General features: G+C 48.7%; 2 protein-coding genes across 2 annotated transcripts in view; both read right to left on the bottom strand.

Moving 5' to 3' along the window:
- Positions 1 to 23,986, bottom strand: part of LOC143955541 (uncharacterized) — a 124,768-nt gene that overhangs the window by 5,805 nt on the left and 94,977 nt on the right. The window lies entirely within an intron of this gene.
- Positions 20,196 to 23,986, bottom strand: part of LOC143955524 (uncharacterized) — a 52,770-nt gene continuing 48,979 nt past the window's right edge. Inside the window, exon 8 of the mRNA XM_077465568.1 lies at positions 20,196 to 23,465. Coding sequence (XP_077321694.1) covers positions 21,133 to 23,465 — 2,333 coding nt within the window. The 3' untranslated portion in view covers positions 20,196 to 21,132. The remainder of the gene's footprint in view (positions 23,466 to 23,986) is intronic.

Here is a 23,986-nt window from a genome sequence, read left to right as displayed (position 1 = left end):
GACTGCAGACATGGTACAGGAGATGATCAGAGACTGCAGACATAATACAGGAGATGATCAGAGACTGCAGACATATTACAGGAGATGATCAGAGACTGCAGACATATTACAGGAGATGATCAGAGACTGCAGACATAGTACAGGAGATGATCAGAGACTGCAGACATGGTACAGGAGATGATCAGAGACTGCAGACATAGTACAGGAGATGATCAGAGACTGTAGACATAGTACAGGAGATGATCAGAGACTGCAGACATAGTACAGGAGATGATCAGAGACTGCAGACATAGTACAGGAGATGATCAGAGACTGCAGACATAATACAGGAGATGGTCAGAGACTGCAGACATAATACAGGAGATGATCAGAGACTGCAGACATAATACAGGAGATGATCAGAGACTGCAGACATAGTACAGGAGATGATCAAACACTGAAGACATGATACAGGAGATGGTCAGAGACTGCAGACATGGTACAGGAGATGATCAGAGACTGCAGACATAATACAGGAGATGATCAGAGACTGCAGACATAATATAGGAGATGGTCAGAGACTGCAGACATGGTACAGGAGATGATCAGACACTGCAGACATGATACAGGAGATGATCAGAGACTGTAGACATAGTACAGGAGATGATCAGAGACTGCAGACATAGTACAGGAGATGATCAGAGACTACAGACATAGTACAGGAGATGGTCAGAGACTGCAGACATATTACAGGAGATGATCAGAGACTGCAGACATAGTACAGGAGATGATCAGAGACTGCAGACATGGTACAGGAGATGATCAGAGACTGCAGACATAGTACAGGAGATGATCAGAGACTGCAGACATGGTACAGGAGATGATCAGAGACTGCAGACATACTACAGGAGATGATCAGAGACTGCAGACATAATACAGGAGATGATCAGAGACTGCAGACATAATACAGGAGATGGTCAGAGACTGCAGACATACTACAGGAGATGGTCAGAGACTGCAGACATAATACAGGAGATAATCAGAGACTGCAGATGTGATGCGCCAAGTAGCCAGGCCTAGGTTCTAATGCGCTGTTGCTGCCATGGAGACAGAGACTGGCACTCTCAATAGCGGTGCCAGGAAAGCAACCCTGGTTGTTCGCCCCACTGGTCCACTGTCGGAGGATTCCCCCATCCACCTGGAATGTGAAGACGGGGGAATTGAATTTTTTTTTTTCCAATGTAATGACCAAAAAAAAAGCGATCAATATATGGGCTGCATAAGTGGCTTAGTGCAAACTGGATCTTGGAAGAACAGAGCGGGGGAGGGAGACAGATAGGGAGAGAAAGGGACAGTTCAGTGATCAATGTGTGATGCACAATGCAGAGCTCACTGATTGGAGGGACGAGGCTGGAAGTTCACACAGCTTGGAATGTGTAGCTGCTGACCCCCCCCCCCAATCTCCTCTCCTCTCTCTCCTTCACAGCTGTAGGTTGGGATAAGAGAGCGGGTGGGCCGGGCAGACACAGGGGGAGAGATGAGGAGGAGGAGGGGCAGCTGTATGCAATGCATTGCTCATCTCCCATCCGTTGCTGGGAGGGGGGGGGAGTGAACTTCGCTGGGCTGTGTGAGAGACGAGTGTCAGAGACACACCGCTCAGCTGCAGCCGCTGGCCCTTAAATGTACAGACTCATCATCCTGTCCTACGGAGGCTATATCACCCATTGACGGGGGAAAGGCTTAGCCAGCCGATCGGTGGCCTGTCATGACCAGCAAAGACACTGCTGTGCGGGGAGAGGGGGAGGGGCCGGAATGACGTCATACATAATCGATTTTGCTGGCTAACCACATCGATGCTGAATCGGGAAGGGCAGAATCGTGATGCATCGATGCAGCGATCATTTTCCACACCCCTACTCTCTACATTTTATTAAAGCTACACTTCAGGTTGAGGTAGAAATTACCAACACTGACCTCCCCTCCCCCCCCCCCCACTTCATAGGTGAAAAACTTGTTGTAGGCATTCTGACATTATTACATACAATGCAAGAGCAAAAGTGCTCCCATGTACATGAGGCTGGTACGAGTCCACCCACATCCTAAAAGCATCGGTAAATAAGAAAATATCCGGATGGAGGGACATTGGGAGGCGGAGCTGTGAGGTCAGTGTGATGTCATAGAATTCTCTGACTCCGGATGGAGGGACATTGGGAGGCGGAGCTGTGAGGTCAGTGTGAGGTCATAGAATTCTCTGACTCTGGATGGAGGGACATTGGGAGGCGGAGCTGTGAGGTCAGTGTGAGGTCATAGAATTCTCTGACTCTGGATGGAGGGACATTGGGAGGCGGAGCTGTGAGGTCAGTGTGATGTCATCTGATTCTCTGACTCTGGATGAAGGGACATTGGGAGGCGGAGCTGTGAGGTCAGTGTGATATCATAGAATTCTCTGACTCTGGATGGAGGGACATTGGGAGGCGGAGCTGTGAGGTCAGTGTGATGTCATAGGATTCTCTGACTCTGGATGGAGGGACATTGGGAGGCGGAGCTGTGAGGTCAGTGTGATGTCATAGGATTCTCTGACTCTGGATGGAGGGACATTGGGAGGTGGAGCTGTGAGGTCAGTGTGATGTCATAGAATTCTCTGACTCTGGATGGAGGGACATTGGGAGGCGGAGCTGTGAGGTCAGTGTGATGTCATAGGATTCTCTGACTCTGGATGGAGGGACATTGGGAGGCGGAGCTGTGAGGTCAGTGTGACTCTGAACTCCCCAATGCTTACTACAGACCTCATAACTCTCCGATACTTACTACTTAACTCTGCATTACTTACTACTGACCTCTGATACCTACTACTGATCTCTGAACTCTTCGTTACTTGCTACTGAACTCTGAACTCCTCTACACTACTGACCTCTCTGATACCTAGTACTGACCTCTGAACTCTCCGATACTTATTACTGACCCCAGAGTCATTTCCCACAGAGTTCAGAGGTCAGTACTAAGGGAGGAAGAGTTCAGAGGTAAGTAGTAGATTAGGCAGAGTTCAAAGGTCAGTAGTAGGTGAGGCAGAGTTCAGAGGTAAGTAGTAGATTAGGCAGAGTTCAAAGGTCAGTAGAAGGTGAGGCAGAGTTCAGAGGTAAGTAGTAGATTAGGCAGAGTTCAGGGGTCAGTAGTGACTGTCTGTTTTACCTCTGCACTGATGAACTCTGCTCTCTTTCTCCCTGGACTCATTTCTCGTACTGCAGCTTTACCCCCCTCCCCCCTATTCCCTGGTTCAGAAGGCGGAGCTAAAATTACATCTAATCATAAGCACATCTACTGCACAAGGAAATAGGAGGGGGTGAGGAGTCGGAGCTGCAGTACCCCGAGTATTGTGCAGAGTGCAGAGAGAAGAACAGAAGTAAGCCGATCCTCTTTCTGTGTCTCCCCTGCAGCTGTGCTTGTCATGGGCGGCTACAGAGGAAACAATGTGTGTTCATACCGGGGAGGGGGCGGGTGGTAAAGGACGGCACAGCTAGTAGGGGGTCGGGGTATGATTGACTGATTGGCTTTATACCAGGGAGGAAGTGGGTTTTAAAGGGCTGCTCGGGGAGTAGGTGGTGGGGGTATGATTACCTGTGATTGGCTTTATACCGGGGAAGGGGTGGGTACTAAACGCTGGTACAGGGAGTAGGGAGGCGGGGCTATGACTACCTTTGATAGGCCTTATACTGGGGAGGGGTGGGTACTAAAAGCTGTCAAAGGGAGTAGGGTCGGGGCTATGATCGACTGCAATTGGCTTTATACCAGGGAAGGGGTGGCTACTAAGGGAGTAGGGAGGCTTGGCTACGACTGACTGTGATTTGCTTTATACTGGGGAGGGGGGCGGGTTCTAAAGGTCTGCATGGGGAGTATGGAGATGGGGCAATGATTGACTGTGATTGGCTTATAGCTCCACCCCCTACTGCCGTGCTGGCCTTTAGCACCTGCTCCCTCCCCAGTATAAAGCCAATCACAGTCAGTTATAGCTTGGCCAGCCCCCCTACCCCCTGTGCCAGCCTTCAGTACCCGCCTCCTCCCCGCAATAAACAGCGTTTCCTCTGTAGCTGCCTGTGACAAGAACAGCCACAGGGGAGACACAGAGAGGGGGAAGGGAACAGCGTTTTGCCCCCTTCTGGCTAATTTAGTGGAGCTGAGTGATGGAACATGTTCTGGCGCTGGGCTCCGGGACTCAGCCCTAACGGGTGGGACATCGGGACTTAATCCAAATCTCGAGACAGTCCCACCCAATACGGGGCAGTTGGGAGGTGTGATAAAAGTGGTATAATCCGCAAGTATAGACTGATTAGGTAAGGTTGTTGGTAGGAAAGGTGACACCTCCAACGTCAAGAGAATGTTCCGGCCCTCCAGCCCCGTAAGTGGGGGAACGTTCTGTCCCTGAAGGGGTTAATCAAGGTTTCCACGCTATATATGTGTGTATCATCATCTGCTGGAGATAAAAGACGTCACAGTGACTATGGAGGAAGAGGACGGACATGACGGGGGGGTTACTGGGTGTAAATAGAAAATAAGATCTTATTACCTCCTCGGCTGCCACTTCCAACAATGTCTCCTCTCTACTTCCTCCCGACTCACCTCTCACCTGGAACTTCCTGTCTGTAGCCGACATCACTTCCTGTCTGTCTTCCATAGAGACTTCCTGTCTGGGTAGAAGTGAGATCACCACCTTGTGGAGATCAGAGGAACTGCAGACCCAAGAGACGTCTCGCAGTGTGAACACGGCCTAGTGCTGTGTGTGTATGTACTGTATATCCTTCTAGATGGGGGTCATCTCCACTCCCACCAAGGTGGAGAGAAATATATCTCTGCCTAGTCCAGCCTTTCTCAGCCAGGGTTCCTCCAAACAGTTTCTAGGCGTTCCTTTGAGCAATGAACAATTTCGCTCTCTCATAGTTGCCAACAGTGCAGAATTTACTGGGACAGTCCCGAAAATCTAATCCATGTCCGGCTTTGTTATTGTCATAGGCAAAATTATGAAAATTGCCCTCTGTCCCGGGCTGCACTGTCATACCTCCCCTACCTCCAGGAAGTGCTGCAGATTAATCAATGCTGAGAGGGGGCAAGGCCAGCCATGGCTGATGAGCCACTCATTGGCAATACAGAATGACCGACTGGGTACACTGTCACACACACTGTGCACGCCACCACCACGGGACAGGACTCCAGGAGATAGTCATCGGCCCGCTGTGCTGTGTATTCCCAAATACCTTCCCCAGTGAGGGATGAGCGGGTGGGGCCGTAAGCTCCTCTGTACTCTGAAAGTGGGAGAAATAGCAGGCTGTACTGAGAGCTCGCACATGGTGAGTGGAGCTCGGCTGGCCAGCAGGGCCACGTATGTGCTGCCTTTTCCCCATAGACTGTTCCTAAACCCTGACCTGGCTGCTTGATGCTTTTAGGCCTGGTTCACATCTATGAGGGATTGCATGGGCATGGCAGCCCATTCATTTGAATGGGCATCCGTGCCGGTGTTTACAGCAGAAAAAAATCGCATGCAGCATTTTAAAAATGCAGTTTCCTTGAAATCGCATCCCACAAAATGCGTGGCATTTTTAGATGCGTGGGCCTCCATACACTGGACGCTGCTCTATATACTACTGACCTCTGTACACTGCCCTACATCCTACTGACCTCTTTACACTTCCCTACATCCTACTGACCTCTTAAAGCCCCATACACACAAAACCATGTAGTAGAAGGACCTGCCTGATTGCATATAAATTTAAACTCCTAAGGTTTGACCTCATATTATATGGTTTTGGTAAATCTGAAGGAAAAACTCAGCAGAATAACTCACAGTGTGTATGGGGCTTTACACTGCCCTACATCCTACTGACCTCTGTACACTGCCCTACATCCTACTGACCTCCGTACACTGCCCTACATCCTTCTGACCTCCGTACACTGCCCTACATCCTTCTGACCTCTTTACACTTCCCTACATCCTACTGACCTCTGTAAATTGACCTACATCCTACTGACCTCTGTACATTGTCCTACATCCTACTGACCTCTGTACATTGTCCTACATCCTACTGACCTCTGTACATTGACCTACATCCTACTGACCTCTGTACACTGCCCTACATCCTACTGACCTCTGTACACTGCCCTACATCCTACTCACCTGCATACATTGACCTACATCCTACTGACCTCTGTATATTGTCCTACATCCTACTGACCTCCATACACTGCCCTACATCCTACTGACCTCCATACACTGCCCTACATTCTACTGACCTCCGTACATTGCCCTACATCCTTTTGACCTCTGTACATTGCCCTACATCCTACTGACCTCTGTACACTGCCCTACATCCTACTGACCTCCGTAAATTGCCCTAAATCCTTCTGACCTCTGTACATTGACCTACATCGGACTGACCTCTGTACATTGACCTACATCCTACTGACCTCTGTACATTGCCCTACATCCTATTGACCTCTGTACACTGCCCTACATCCTACTGCTCTCTGTACATTGACCTACATCCTACTGACCTCTGTACACTGCCCTACATCCTACTGCCCTCTGTACGCTGTCCAACGTCCTACTGACCTCTGTACACTACCCTACATCCTACTGACCTCTGTACACTGCCCTACATCCTACTGACCTCCGTACACTTCCCTACATCCTACTGACCTCTTTACACTTCCCTACATCCTACTGACCTCCGTACACTGCCCTACATCCTACTGACCTCTTAAAGCCCCATACACACTATCAGTTTTTCTGCTGAGTTTTTCCTTCAGATTTACCAAAACAATGTAGTAGAAGGACCTGCCTGATTGCATATAAATTTAAACTCCTAAGGTTTGACCTCATATTATATGGTTTTGGTAAATCTGAAGGAAAAACTCAGCAGAAAAACTGATAGTGTGTATGGGGCTTTACACTGTCCTACATCCTACTGACCTCTGTACACTGCCCTACATCCTACTGACCTCTGTACACTGCCCTACATCCTACTGACCTCCGTACACTGCCCTACATCCTACTGACCTCTGTACACTGCCCTACATCCTACTGACCTCCGTACACTGCCCTACATCCTACTGACCTCCGTACACTGCCCTACATCCTACTGACCTCTGTACATTGTCCTACATCCTACTGACCTCTGTACATTGTCCTACATCCTACTGACCTCTGTACATTGCCCTACATCCTACTGACCTCTGTACATTGACCTACATCCTACTGACCTCTGTACACTGCCCTACATCCTACTGACCTCTGTACACTGCCCTACATCCTTCTGACCTCCGTACACTGCCCTACATCCTTCTGACCTCTTTACACTTCCCTACATCCTACTGACCTCTGTAAATTGACCTACATCCTACTGACCTCTGTACATTGTCCTACATCCTACTGACCTCTGTACATTGTCCTACATCCTACTGACCTCTGTACATTGACCTACATCCTACTGACCTCTGTACACTGCCCTACATCCTACTCACCTGCATACATTGACCTACATCCTACTGACCTCTGTACATTGTCCTACATCCTACTGACCTCCATACACTGCCCTACATCCTACTGACCTCCATACACTGCCCTACATTCTACTGACCTCCGTACATTGCCCTACATCCTTTTGACCTCTGTACATTGCCCTACATCCTACTGACCTCTGTACACTGCCCTACATCCTACTGACCTCCGTAAATTGCCCTAAATCCTTCTGACCTCTGTACATTGACCTACATCGGACTGACCTCTGTACATTGACCTACATCCTACTGACCTCTGTACATTGCCCTACATCCTATTGACCTCTGTACACTGCCCTACATCCTACTGCTCTCTGTACATTGACCTACATCCTACTGACCTCTGTACACTGCCCTACATCCTACTGCCCTCTGTACGCTGTCCAACGTCCTACTGACCTCTGTACACTACCCTACATCCTACTGACCTCTGTACACTGCCCTACATCCTACTGACCTCCGTACACTTCCCTACATCCTACTGACCTCTTTACACTTCCCTACATCCTACTGACCTCCGTACACTGCCCTACATCCTACTGACCTCTTAAAGCCCCATACACACTATCAGTTTTTCTGCTGAGTTTTTCCTTCAGATTTACCAAAACAATGTAGTAGAAGGACCTGCCTGATTGCATATAAATTTAAACTCCTAAGGTTTGACCTCATATTATATGGTTTTGGTAAATCTGAAGGAAAAACTCAGCAGAAAAACTGATAGTGTGTATGGGGCTTTACACTGTCCTACATCCTACTGACCTCTGTACACTGCCCTACATCCTACTGACCTCTGTACACTGCCCTACATCCTACTGACCTCCGTACACTGCCCTACATCCTACTGACCTCTGTACACTGCCCTACATCCTACTGACCTCCGTACACTGCCCTACATCCTACTGACCTCCGTACACTGCCCTACATCCTACTGACCTCTGTACATTGTCCTACATCCAACTGACCTCTGTACATTGTCCTACATCCTACTGACCTCTGTACATTGCCCTACATCCTACTGACCTCTGTACATTGACCTACATCCTACTGACCTCTGTACACTGCCCTACATCCTACTGACCTCTGTACACTGCCCTACATCCTACTGACCTCTGTACACTGCCCTACATCCTACTCACCTGCATACATTGACCTACATCCTACTGACCTCTGTACATTGTCCTACATCCTACTGACCTCCATACACTGCCCTACATCCTACTGACCTCCGTACACTGCCCTACATCCTACTGACCTCCGTACATTGCCCTACATCCTTTTGACCTCTGTACATTGCCCTACATCCTACTGACCTCTGTACACTGCCCTACATCCTACTGACCTCCGTAAATTGCCCTAAATCCTTCTGACCTCTGTACATTGACCTACATCGGACTGACCTCTGTACATTGACCTACATCCTACTGACCTCTGTACATTGACCTACATCCTACTGACCTCTGTATATTGCCCTACATCCTATTGACCTCTGTACACTGCCCTACATCCTACTGCCCTCTGTACATTGACCTACATCCTACTGACCTCTGTACACTGCCCTACATCCTACTGCCCTCTGTACGCTGTCCAACGTCCTACTGACCTCTGTACACTACCCTACATCCTACTGACCTCTGTACACTGCCTTACATCCTACTGACCTCCGTACATTGCCCTACATCCTACTGACCTCTTTACACTTCCCTACATCCTACTGACCTCTGTACACTGCCCTACATCCTACTGACCTCTTTACACTTCCCTACATCCTACTGACCTCCGTACACTGCCCTACATCCTACTGACCTCTTAAAGCCCCATACACACTATCATTTTTTCTGCTGAGTTTTTCCTTCAGATTTACCAAAACAATGTAGTAGAAGGACCTGCCTGATTGCATATAAATTTAAACTCCTAAGGTTTGACCTCATATTATATGGTTTTGGTAAATCTGAAGGAAAAACTCAGCAGAATAACTCATAGTGTGTATGGGGCTTTACACTGCCCTACATCCTACTGACCTCTGTACACTGCCCTACATCCTACTGACCTCCGTACACTGCCCTACATCCTTCTGACCTCCGTATACTGCCCTACATCCTTCTGACCTCTTTACACTTCCCTACATCCCACTGACCTCTGTAAATTGACCTACACCCTACTGACCTCTGTACATTGTCCTACATCCTACTGACCTCTGTACATTGTCCTACATCCTACTGACCTCTGTACATTGTCCTACATCCTACTGACCTCCGTACACTGCCCTACATCCTACTGACCTCTGTACACTGCCCTACATCCTACTGACCTCTGTACACTGCCCTACATCTTACTGACCTCCGTACACTGCCCTACATCCTTCTGACCTCTTTACACTTCCCTACATCCTACTGACCTCTGTACACTGCCCTACATCCTACTCACCTGCATACATTGACCTACATCCTACTGACCTCTGTACACTGCCCTACATCCTACTGACCTCCGTACACTGCCCTACATCCTACTGACCTCCGTACATTGCCCTACATCCTTTTGACCTCTGTACATTGCCCTACATCCGACTGACCTCTGTACACTGCCCTACATCCTTCTGACCTCTGTACATTGACCTACATCCTACTGACCTCTGTAGACTGCCCTACATCCTACTGCCCTCTGTACGCTGTCCAACGTCCTACTGACCTCTGTACACTACCCTACATCCTACTGACCTCTGTACACTGCCCTACATCCTACTGACCTCCGTACATTGCCCTACATCCTACTGACCTCTGTACACTGCCCTACATCCTACTGACCTCTGTACACTGCTCTACATCCTACTGACTTCCGTACACTGCCCTACATCCTTCTGACCTCTTTACACTTCCCTATATCCTACTGACCTCTGTACACTGCCCTACATCCTACTGACCTCTGTACATTGCCCTACATCCTACTGACCTCTGTACATTGTCCTACATCCTACTGACGTCTGTACATTGTCCTACATCCTACTGACCTCTGTACATTGTCCTACATCCTACTGACCTCTGTACATTGTCCTACATCCTACTGACCTCTGTACATTGACCTACATCCTACTGACCTCTGTACATTGACCTACATCCCACTGACCTCTGTAGACTGCCCTACATCCTACTGCCCTCTGTACGCTGTCCAACGTCCTACTGACCTCTGTACACTGCCCTACATCCTACTGACCTCCGTAAATTGCCCTAAATCCTTCTGACCTCTGTACATTGACCTACATCGGACTGACCTCTGTACATTGACCTACATCCTACTAACCTCTGTACATTGACCTACATCCTACTGACCTCTGTACATTGCCCTACATCCTATTGACCTCTGTACACTGCCCTACATCCTACTGCCCTCAGTACATTGATCTACATCCTACTGACCTCTGTACACTGCCCTACATCCTACTGCCCTCTGTACGCTGTCCAACGTCCTACTGACCTCTGTACACTACCCTACATCCTACTGACCTCTGTACACTGCCCTACATCCTACTGACCTCCGTACATTGCCCTACATCCTACTGACCTCTTTACACTTCCCTACATCCTACTGACCTCTGTACACTGCCCTACATCCTACTGACCTCTTTACACTTCCCTACATCCTACTGACCTCTGTACACTGCCCTACATCCTACTGACCTCCGTACACTGCCCTACATCCTACTGACCTCTGTACACTGCCCTACATCCTACTGACCTCCGTACACTGCCCTACATCCTTCTGACCTCCGTATACTGCCCTACATCCTTCTGACCTCTTTACACTTCCCTACATCCCACTGACCTCTGTAAATTGACCTACACCCTACTGACCTCTGTACATTGTCCTACATCCTACTGACCTCTGTACATTGTCCTACATCCTACTGACCTCTGTACATTGTCCTACATCCTACTGACCTCCGTACACTGCCCTACATCCTACTGACCTCTGTACACTGCCCTACATCCTACTGACCTCTGTACACTGCCCTACATCTTACTGACCTCCGTACACTGCCCTACATCCTTCTGACCTCTTTACACTTCCCTACATCCTACTGACCTCTGTACACTGCCCTACATGCTACTCACCTGCATACATTGACCTACATCCTACTGACCTCTGTACACTGCCCTACATCCTACTGACCTCCGTACACTGCCCTACATCCTACTGACCTCCGTACATTGCCCTACATCCTTTTGACCTCTGTACATTGCCCTACATCCTACTGACCTCTGTACACTGCCCTACATCCTACTGACCTCCGTACATTGCCCTACATCCTTCTGACCTCTGTACATTGACCTACATCGGACTGACCTCTATACATTGCCCTACATCCTACTGACCTCTGTACATTGCCCTACATCCTTCTGACCTCTGTACATTGACCTACATCCTACTGACCTCTGTAGACTGCCCTACATCCTACTGCCCTCTGTACGCTGTCCAACGTCCTACTGACCTCTGTACACTACCCTACATCCTACTGACCTCTGTACACTGCCCTACATCCTACTGACCTCCGTACATTGCCCTACATCCTACTGACCTCTGTACACTGCCCTACATCCTACTGACCTCTGTACACTGCTCTACATCCTACTGACTTCCGTACACTGCCCTACATCCTTCTGACCTCTTTACACTTCCCTACATCCTACTGACCTCTGTACACTGCCCTACATCCTACTGACCTCTGTACATTGCCCTACATCCTACTGACCTCTGTACATTGTCCTACATCCTACTGACGTCTGTACATTGTCCTACATCCTACTGACCTCTGTACATTGTCCTACATCCTACTGACCTCTGTACATTGTCCTACATCCTACTGACCTCTGTACATTGACCTACATCCCACTGACCTCTGTAGACTGCCCTACATCCTACTGCCCTCTGTACGCTGTCCAACGTCCTACTGACCTCTGTACACTGCCCTACATCCTACTGACCTCCGTAAATTGCCCTAAATCCTTCTGACCTCTGTACATTGACCTACATCGGACTGACCTCTGTACATTGACCTACATCCTACTGACCTCTGTACATTGACCTACATCCTACTGACCTCTGTACATTGCCCTACATCCTATTGACCTCTGTACACTGCCCTACATCCTACTGCCCTCTGTACATTGACCTACATCCTACTGACCTCTGTACACTGCCCTACATCCTACTGCCCTCTGTACGCTGTCCAACGTCCTACTGACCTCTGTACACTACCCTACATCCTACTGACCTCTGTACACTGCCCTACATCCTACTGACCTCCGTACATTGCCCTACATCCTACTGACCTCTTTACACTTCCCTACATCCTACTGACCTCTGTACACTGCCCTACATCCTACTGACCTCTTTACACTTCCCTACATCCTACTGACCTCCGTACACTGCCCTACATCCTACTGACCTCTTAAAGCCCCATACACACTATCAGTTTTTCTGATGAGTTTTTCCTTCAGATTTACCAAAACAATGTAGTAGAAGGACCTGCCTGATTGCATATAAATTTAAACTCCTAAGGTTTGACCTCATATTATATGGTTTTGGTAAATCTGAAGGAAAAACTCAGCAGAATAACTCATAGTGTGTATGGGGCTTTACACTGCCCTACATCCTACTGACCTCTGTACACTGCCCTACATCCTACTGACCTCCGTACACTGCCCTACATCCTTCTGACCTCCGTATACTGCCCTACATCCTTCTGACCTCTTTACACTTCCCTACATCCCACTGACCTCTGTAAATTGACCTACACCCTACTGACCTCTGTACATTGTCCTACATCCTACTGACCTCTGTACATTGTCCTACATCCTACTGACCTCCGTACACTGCCCTACATCCTACTGACCTCTGTACACTGCCCTACATCCTACTGACCTCTGTACACTGCCCTACATCTTACTGACCTCCGTACACTGCCCTACATCCTTCTGACCTCTTTACACTTCCCTACATCCTACTGACCTCTGTACACTGCTCTACATCCTACTCACCTGCATACATTGACCTACATCCTACTGACCTCTGTACACTGCCCTACATCCTACTGGCCTCCGTACACTGCCCTACATCCTACTGACCTCCGTACATTGCCCTACATCCTTTTGACCTCTGTACATTGCCCTACATCCTACTGACCTCTGTACACTGCCCTACATCCTACTGACCTCCGTACATTGCCCTACATCCTTCTGACCTCTGTACATTGACCTACATCGGACTGACCTCTATACATTGCCCTACATCCTACTGACCTCTGTACATTGCCCTACATCCTTCTGACCTCTGTACATTGACCTACATCCTACTGACCTCTGTAGACTGCCCTACATCCTACTGCCCTCTGTACGCTGTCCAACGTCCTACTGACCTCTGTACACTACCCTACATCCTACTGACCTCTGTACACTGCCCTACATCCTACTGACCTCCGTACATTGCCCTACATCCTACTGACCTCTGTACACTGCCCTACATCCTACTGACCTCTGTACACTGCTCTACATCCTACTGACTTCCGTACACTGCCCTACATCCTTCTGACCTCTTTACACTTCCCTACATCCTACTGACCTCTGTACACTGCCCTACATCCTACTGACCTCTGTACATTGCCCTACATCCTACTGACCTCTGTACATTGTCCTACATCCTACTGACATCTGTACATTGTCCTACATCCTACTGACCTCTGTACATTGTCCTACATCCTACTGACCTCTGTACATTGTCCTACATCCTACTGACCTCTGTACATTGACCTACATCCTACTGACCTCTGTACGCTGTTCAACGTCTTACTGACCTCTGTACACTACCCTACATCCTACTGACCTCCGCACATTGACCTACATCCTACTGACCTCTGTACATTGTCCTACATCCTACTGACCTCTGTACGCTGTTCAACGTCTTACTGACCTCTGTACACTACCCTACATCCTACTGACCTCCGCACATTGACCTACATCCTACTGACCTCTGTACACTGCCCTACATCCTTCTGACCTCTGTACATTGACCTACATCCTACTGACCTCCGTACATTGCCCTACATCCTACTGACCTCTGTACACTACCCTACATCCTACTGACCTCTGTACACTGCCCTACATCCTTCTGACCTCTGTACATTGACCTACATCCTACTGACCTCCGTACATTGACCTACATCCTACTGACCTCTGTACACTACCTTACATCCTACTGACCTCTGTACACTACCCTACATCCTACTGACCTCTGTACACTGCCCTACATCCTACTGACTTCTGTACCCTGTTCTACATTTTACTGACCTTTGTACACTGCCCAACATACTTTATGTGCTGCATTTTCCACTCTTGCTAGACCACACTTACAAATGAATGCCCCGCCCCTAATTCAAATAATACTCTGCCTATAGAAAAGAAAGTGTCCCTAAAATTCTTTTGAGAATGTTGGAAACTCTGCTCTCTTAGTATCAATGATTTCATTACGATGTATGAATGTCCTTCTCCCACTGATATATTGGGATCCTTCTCCTATTGGTCACTAATGTAAGACATCAATAAACGGACCACTTGGAATGAGGTCCTGGTTTTTACTAAACCCATGCTTGGATAGAATTTGTCTGGTTTACAGACCTAAATGGGTATTAAGCCAAGTCAAACCTCCAACTGCAATGTTACAACCACTGCTAAATATGTCAGCTTCCCACTCAGGTTCCCCCGAAGGTGTCATCACCTATATAAAGGAAGGGCGGGTATAGCGGAGACATCAAACATGGATATGTGACCATATTCAAGCAATGATGTAATGCTCCATATCCCGCCCATCTGCTTATATGGTTGGGGATTTCCCGCCATAAAATGTAATGGGCCAGGTGATGTCATTGGTTGGTAAGGACGCAGAGGGTGCAAGGAGCTGCTGCTTCCTTAGCAACCATTGACAGTTGGAAACAGCAGCTACAAAAACGTTAGCTGCCGACTTATAATAAACAAACACTCACGATCCAGCACTGGGCTCACCAGACCTGTTTTCTTGGTGGACCACCAGCCCGTCTCGCAGAGCATGAGCGCACGTGGCAGGACCCGCCAGATGGTGAACTATGCCTGGGCAGGCCAGAGGAAACTCCGGGGGAGGTCCACAGCAGTTCTGACGTGCAAATCGGTCCTCCGGCCCGGGTATAGGGGGGCGAAAGACTAATCAAACCATCCAGTAGCTGGTTCCCTCCAAAGTTTCCCTCAGGATAGCTGGCGCTCTCTGCGTGGCTTTTATCCGGTAAAGCGAATGATTAGAGGTCTTTGGGGTGAAACGATCTCAACCTATTCTCAAACTTTAAATGGGTAAGAAGCCCAGCTCGCTGGCCTCGAGCCCGGCATGCCATCTTTTGTTCGCAGCGCCGGCATCTTAACTGCGGACACCCACCCGTGACAGCTTGCGGCTTCACACCCCCGGTGCCCTCTGAATATGTGCAAGCAGTGTTGTGAATGGTCCTGCAGTCTTCTGAGACCTATCACGTGTTCCAGAAGACTGCAGGGAGGGAGGAGGGGAAGATTAGGGCAGGTGGAGCATGAGCGAGCGTGGCAGGACCTGAAAGATGGTGAACTATGCCTTGGCGGGGCAAAGCCAGAGGAAACTCTGGTGGATGCCCACAGTGGTCCTGACATGCAAATTGATCCTCAGACCTCGGTATAGGGGCAAAAGACTAACCTTCTAGTAGCTGGTTCGCTCCGAAGTTTCCCTCAGGATAGCTGGTACCTCGGCATGACTTTTATCCGGTAAAGCGAATGATTAGAGGTCTTGGGGCAAAAACAATCTCAACCTAGTCTCAAACTTTAAATGGGTAAGAAGCCAGGCGTGCCGTCTTTGGTTCGTGGCGCCGGCATCTTAACCGTGGACACCTACCTATGGCTTCACAGCCCGGTGCCCACTGAAAATGTGCAAGCAGCGATGGTCTTGCAGCCTTCTGAGACCTATCATGTGTTCCAGAAGACCGCGAGGAGGAAGGAGGGGAAGATTAGGGCAGGTGGAGCATGAGCGAGGGTGGCAGGACCTGAAAGATGGTGAACTATGCCTTGGCGGGGCAAAGCCAGAGGAAACTCTGGTGGATGCCCACAACGGTCCTGACATGCAAATCGGTCCTCCGACCTCGGAATAGGGGCAAAAGGCTAACCTTCTAGTATCTGGTTCCCTCTGAAGTTACCCTCAGGATAGCTGGCGCTCTCGGCCCAACTTTTATCCGGTAAAGCCAATGATTAGAGGTCTTGGGGCAAAAACAATCTCAACCCAGTCTCAAACTTTAAATTGGCTAAGAAGCCCGCCTCGCTGGCCCAGAGGCGGGCGTGCCGTCTTTGGTTTCACAACCCTGGCATCCTAACTGTGGACAGCTAGCGGCTTCACATTCGGGTGCCCACTGAGCACGTGCAAGCCGGGCTGAGCATTGTGAACAGTCCCGCAGTCTTCTGAGACCTATCACATGCCCCAGAAGACTGCGGGGAGGAAGGAGGGGAGAAGGAGGGCAGGTGGAGCATGAGCACGCACGGCTGGGCAGGGGGCGAAGCCAGAGGAAACTCTGGTGGAGGTCCAGAGCGATCCTGATAAGCAAATTGGTCCTCCGACCCCGGTATAGGGGCAAAAGACTAATCTAACCTTCTAGTATCTGGTTCCCTCTGAAGTTACCCTCAGGATAGCTGGCGCTCTCTCGGCCCAACTTTTATCCGGTAAAGCGAATGATTAGAGGTCTTGGGGCAAAAACAATCTCAACCTAGTCTCAAACTTTAAATTGGCTAAGAAGCCCGTCTCGCTGGCCTAGAGGCGGGCGTGCCGTCTTTGGTTTCGCGACCCTGGCATCCTAACTGTGGACAGCTAGCGGCTTCACATTCGGGTGCCCACTGAGCACGTGCAAGCCGGGCTGAGCATTGTGAACGGTCCCGCAGTCTTCTGAGACCTATCACATGTCCCAGAAGACTGCGGGGAGGAAGGAGGGGAGGAGGAGGAGGGCAGGTGGAGCATGAGCACGCGCGGCTGGGCAGGGGGGCGAAGCCAGAGGAAACTCTGGTGGAGGTCCAGAGCGGTCCTGATAAGCAAATTGGTCCTCCGACCTCGGTATAGGGGCAAAAGACTAACCTTCTAGTATCTGGTTCCCTCTGAAGTTACCCTCAGGATAGCTGGCGCTCTCTCGGCCCAACTTTTATCCGGTAAAGAGAATGATTAGAGGTCTTGTGGCAAAAACAATCTCAACCTAGTCTCAAACTTTAAATGGCTAAGAAACCCTCCTCGCTGGCCCAGAGCCGGGTGGGCCGTCTTTGGTTTCGCGACCCTGGCATACTAACTGTGGACAGCTAGCGGCTTCACATTCGGGTGCCCACTGAGCATGTGCAAGCCGGGCTGAGCATTGTGAACGGTCCCGCAGTCTTCTGAGACCTATCACATGTCCCAGAAGACTGCGGGGAGGAAGGAGGGGAGGAGGAGGGCAGGTGGAGCATGAGCACGTGTGGCTGGGCAGGGGGCGAAGCCAGAGGAAACTCTGGTGGAGGTCCAGAGCGGTCTTGACATTCAAATCGGTCCTCCGACCCGGGTATAGGGACGAAAGACTAATCAAACCTTCTAGTATCTGGTTCCCTCTGAAGTTACCCTCAGGATAGCTGGCGCTCTCTCGGCACAACTTTTATCCGGTAAAGAGAATGATTAGAGGTCTTGGGGCAAAAACAATCTCAACCTAGTCTCAAACTTTAAATGGCTAAGAAGCCCGCCTTGCTGGCCCAGAGCCAGGTGTGACGTCTTTGGTTTCGCGACCCTGGCATCCTAACTGTGGACAGCTAGCGGCTTCACATTCGGGTGCCCACTGAGCATGTGCACGCCGGGCTGAGCATTGTGAACGGTCCCGCAGTCTTCTGAGACCTATCACATGCCCCAGAAGACTGCGGGGAGGAAGGAGGGGAGGAGGAGGGCAGGTGGAGCATGAGCACGTGCGGCTGGGCAGGGGGGCGAAGCCAGAGGAAACTCCAGAGCGGTCCTGACATGCAAATCGATCCTCCGACCCCGGTATAGGGGCGAAAGACGAATCAAACCTTCTAGTATCTGGTTCCCTCTGAAGTTACCCTCAGGATAGCTGGCGCTCTCTCGACCCGACTTTTATCCGGTAAAGCAAATAATTTAAAGGTCTTGGGGCCAAAAGGATCTCAACCTATTCTCAAACTTTTAATGGGTAAAAAAGCCCAAGTCGCTGGCCTAGATCCGGGCGTGCTGTCTTTTTTGGTTCGCGGCGCCGGCATCTTAACTGCGGACAGCTTGCGGCTTGAGCCCGGGCCGCACATCGTGAAATGGTCCTGCAGTCTTCTGAGACTTATCACGTGTCCCAAAAGACTGCGGGGGAGGAGAACTTCTGCACTGATCGCCTAGGTGGTTGGAGGGGGTACCTATCAGTCAGGTACCTGCCCCCCCCCCCCGAAAAAATTGGCAATTGTTCAAGAGGGCGTGGGGAAGAAAGCCCTCCCCTTTTGGGTGGAGCTCCGATTTAACGTCGGCTAGGAGTGGTTACTTTCCTGTGGCCAAACATTAGAGCTCCCCCTAGCTGCAGTCTGGTAATAACATTGCTAGGAGGTCTATTTACTTAGCTGCTACATACTTTCCATCTTTCTATAAAAGTCTCCTGACATTTAGGGGCCTATTCATAAAAAATGTGCATAGCCGTTTTCACCGAGAAAGTGTATGTGCGTTCCTTCTGTGTGAAAGGGGGGGGGGGTAAAATATAATAATTATTTGGCTATTTGTTGGTCGAATATTTTCCATTGATTTAAAATGGAAAATACCACTTTCGGCCACTAGATGGGACCAATTCCTATGATACGTAGCGCCACCTAGTCCCGAAATTTGGTATTTTCTGATTTAAATCAATGGTTGGTTTATTGCTTCAACTATCTTACGTCCTTTATAGTCGACTGTACTCATAAGTCCATGAGTATGATCTGTACGAAAGCATCTCTGACAGAGGAAAACGAAGGACTCTCTTTATAAAAAGATGCGTTGGGGGCGATTGAGACAACCATTGCCCAACCGTGATAAATTCTGGCTAAAATTTAATTAAAACAGTGATTTCCTACCATCATCAACTCCATCTGGTGGCCATAATGAGGTATTTTTCCAGAAATACCTCCACCAAAAAAAAAAAAGCAATATTACATTAGGACCACTAGATGGAGCCAATGATCATAGGAAATCGCTGTATGAAATGAAATACGACCAAAGTTCGTCATGGCTGGATGAATGCTTTTTACATTAATTCAACTAATTATGTTATAAAACAGAACTGTAAGTCTTTGTGAAATCTTTCACCACAAAATGTCCTCAGCCAATGAGAGGTAATGACTCAATTTTTATTGTAAAAGGCCTAGAGGACCGCCTTTTTAAGTGGTGGGGGTTGACACGTTTCGTCCTGGAAGACGACTTGAGAAAACAGACCTCTTGCAAGAAGTTTACACCACAAAATGTACTCACCCAATGAGAGGTAATGACTCCATTTTTATATTTTAAAAGGCCTAGAGGACCGCCTTTTTAAGTGGTGGGGGTTGACACGTTTCGTCCTGGAAGACGACTTGAGAAAACAGAACTCTTGCAAGAAGTTTACACCACAAAATGTACTCAGCCAATGAGAGGTAATGACTCCATTTTTATTTTAAAAGGCCTAGAGGACCGCCTTTTTTTTGTAAAATCTTTATTTTGAAACATTCTAACAGAAGAATACACTTGAGTACACATTAGACTTAGGTGTGTCAGGACCAATTACAAGTCAAATAAACTGTATAAACAATTACACCTCTTGCAAGAAGTTTACACCACAAAATGTACTCAGCCAATGAGAGGTAATGACTCCATTTTTATATTTTAAAAGGCCTAGAGGACCGCCTTTTTAAGTGGTGGGGGTTAACGCGTTTCGTCCTGGAAGACGACTTGATAAAAAATACCTCTTGCAAGAAGTTTACACCACAAAATGTCCTCAGCCAATGAGAGGTAATGACTCCATTTTTATATTTTAAAAGGCCTAGAGGACCGCCTTTTTAAGTGGTGGGGGTTAACGCGTTTCGTCCTGGAAGACGACTTGATAAAAAATACCTCTTGCAAGAAGTTTACACCACAAAATGTACTCAGCCAATGAGAGGTAATGACTCAATTTTTATATTTTAAAAGGCCTAGAGGACCGCCTTTTTAAGTGGGGGGGGTTAACGCGTTTCGTCCTGGAAGACGACTTGAGAAAACAGACCTCTTGCAAGAAGTTTACACCACAAAATGTCCTCAGCCAATGAGAGGTAAGGACTCCATTTTTATTTTTCTACTGCTATCAATGGCCGACACGGTACAACACTTCATCCATGTCTTTGGTGATCTCTGATCTCCTTATCAACTGTTTCTTCCATGATGAAGATCAGCCATGGAGTATATCTGAGGTGTATATCAAGGTGTGCTTCTTCCCCACATGCCCAGCAACATTCATATACAAGACATTTCCCGCACCCACTAATACACCTCAAGGGATGTGTGGGACCCCTGATGTACAGGAAGCCAGGACTTCAGTGAGGAATATTTCCCTCACTCAGGACAGGAATATGGCTTCTCCCCCGTGTGCAATCTCTGATGCTTGTAAAGATGTGCGTTCTGTGAAAAACATTTCCCGCACTCAGCACAGGAATATGGCTTCTCCCCTGTGTGCAATCTCTGATGCCTGTTAAGTTTTGACTTCTCTGAAAAACATTTCCCGCACTCAGGGCAGGAGTACGGCTTCTCCCCCGTGTGCGATTTCTGATGTGTGGAAAGAGTGGACTTGTGTGAAAAACATTTCCCGCAGTCAGGACAGGAGTAAGGCTTCTCCCCCGTGTGAGACCTCTGATGATAGTAAAGACTGGACTTCACTGAAAAACATTTCCCGCACTCAGGACAGGTATACGGCTTTTCACCCGTGTGCAATCTCTGATGTGTGTAAAGATAGGTCTTCTTTGAAAAACATTTCCCGCACTCCGAACAAGAATACGACTTCTCCCCCGTGTGAATCATCTGATGTTTGACAAGTTCTGATTTTCGTGAAAAACACGTTCCGCACTCAAGACAGGAATACTGGTTCTTGTCCGTGTGCAATCTCTGATGTCTGCAAAGACTGCATTTCTGTGAAAAAAATTTCCCGCACACAGCACAGGAATACAGCTTCTCTCCCGTGTGTGATTTTTGATGAGTGGAAAGATGTGAATTTGTTGCAAAACGTTTCCCGCACTCGGGACAGGAATGCGGCTTCTCCCCCGTGTGTGTTTTTTGATGTCTGGAAAGATGTGTCTTTGTTGTAAAACGTTTCCCGCACTCGGGACAGGAATGCGGCTTCTCCCCCGTGTGCGATCTCTGATGTCGCTTATGAGAAGACTGGAGTGAAAAACATTTCCCGCACTCAGAGCAGGAATACGGCCTCTCCCCTGTGTGAGACCTCTGATGTCTGACAAGTTCTGATTGTTGTGAAAAACATTTCCCGCACTCAGAGCAGGAATGCGGCTTTGCACCCGTGTGAGATCTCTGATGTTTGACAAGTTCTGATTCTTGTTCAAAATGTTTTCGGCACACGGGACAGGAAAGTGACTTTTCACCCATGTGAGAGCTCTGATGTCTGACAAGCTGTGATTTTTTTACAAAACATTTCCCGCACTCAGAACAGGGAAACGGCTTCTCACCTGTGTGAGATCGTATATGCATATTAAGACCAGATCTAAAACGGAAACACTTCCCGCACTCAGGACAGAAAAACCTCTTATCTGTCGGAAGGACGGTACCGTCCCGCACAGTCTGAGGTTCCTCAGGATAAGAGGAATACGATGGTCCGGCACCGTCCCGCACAGTCTGAGGTTCCTCAGGATAAGAGGAATACGATGGTCCGGCACCGTCCCGCACAGTCTGAGGTTCCTCGGGATAAGAGGAATACGATGGTCCGGCACCGTCCCGCACAGTCTGAGGTTCCTCAGGATAAGAGGAATACGATGGTCCGGCACTGTCCCGCACAGTCTGAGGTTCCTCGGGATAAGAGGAATACGATGGTCCGGCACCGTCCCGCACAGTCTGAGGTTCCTCAGGATAAGAGGAATACGATGGTCCGGCACCGTCCCGCACAGTCTGAGGTTCCTCGGGATAAGAGGAATACGATGGTCCGGCACCGTCCCGCACAGTCTGAGGTTCCTCAGGATAAGAGGAATACGATGGTCCGGCACCGTCCCGCACAGTCTGAGGTTCCTCGGGATAAGAGGAATACGATGGTCCGGCACCGTCCCGCACAGTCTGAGGTTCCTCGGGATAAGAGGAATACGATGGTCCGGCACCATCCCGCACAGTCTGAGGTTCCTCAGGATAAGAGGAATACGATGGTCCGGCACCGTCCCGCACAGTCTGAGGTTCCTCGGGATAAGAGGAATACGATGGTCCGGCACCGTCCCGCACAGTCTGAGGTTCCTCGGGATAAGAGGAATACGATGGTCCGGCACCGTCCCGCACAGTCTGAGGTTCCTCGGGATAAGAGGAATACGATGGTCCGGCACCGTCCCGCACAGTCTGAGGTTCCTCGGGATAAGAGGAATACGATGGTCCGGCACCGTCCCGCACAGTCTGAGGTTCCTCAGGATAAGAGGAATACGATGGTCCGGCACCGTCCCGCACAGTCTGAGGTTCCTCGGGATAAGAGGAATACGATGGTCCGGCACCGTCCCGCACAGTCTGAGGTTCCTCGGGATAAGAGGAATACGATGGTCCATCTACACTGTGTGGTGCCGGATGGACATTTGAGGTAGTCGGGTTTTCTCCTGGACTATACTGTGTGATGTCCTCATCTTCTACTTTACAGTCTGGAGACAAAGTGAGACAATCCTCTGAGGTTTTCCTCATCTCCCGTCCATCTACTAAAATAGAAATACAAAGATTATTACTAGACATGAGCTGATTGGTTCCCCTAAACCAGGACTCCGCCCACATCAGGCAGCTTTGTCTCTGAGGATCTTACAATTCCCCCCTCAAGGTAACTAGTAAATGGGTCCTCTGATCTCCTACCAGATCATTTCTTTATTCATGGACCTTAGTCAGAGAGGGAGGAAACAACGAGAACTGTCTTCTATAGGAGTGACAAAAAAAAAAAAAAAAAATGGCTGATCCATTGAAAACTTGGAAAACAAATGATTTCAATGGATCAACCATTTTTAGATTATACAAACCTGGTGTTGAAACAGATTTGCCTGAACAATAATGTCCCATTTCACAAAACAAAGAAGATATTTTGTATTGTATTGTGTTTAAAATACATGTGGTTATAAGTCATTCAAATTATACATATTATATTCCAGGCCACAGATACGATTACAATTTTAGTATCTACTGACCTAATGATAATTCTGTTATAAGGTACAAATATAAAGGTTGTGACTTA

This window comes from Lithobates pipiens, unplaced genomic scaffold, assembly GCF_037356315.1.
Source record: "Lithobates pipiens isolate NorthernLeopardFrog02 unplaced genomic scaffold, aLitPip1_a1.2 Scaffold_35, whole genome shotgun sequence".
In the NCBI taxonomy this organism is placed as follows: domain Eukaryota; kingdom Metazoa; phylum Chordata; class Amphibia; order Anura; family Ranidae; genus Lithobates; species Lithobates pipiens.
Note: the sequence above shows the minus strand (reverse complement) of the source record. Positions and strands in the feature narration are given on the sequence as shown.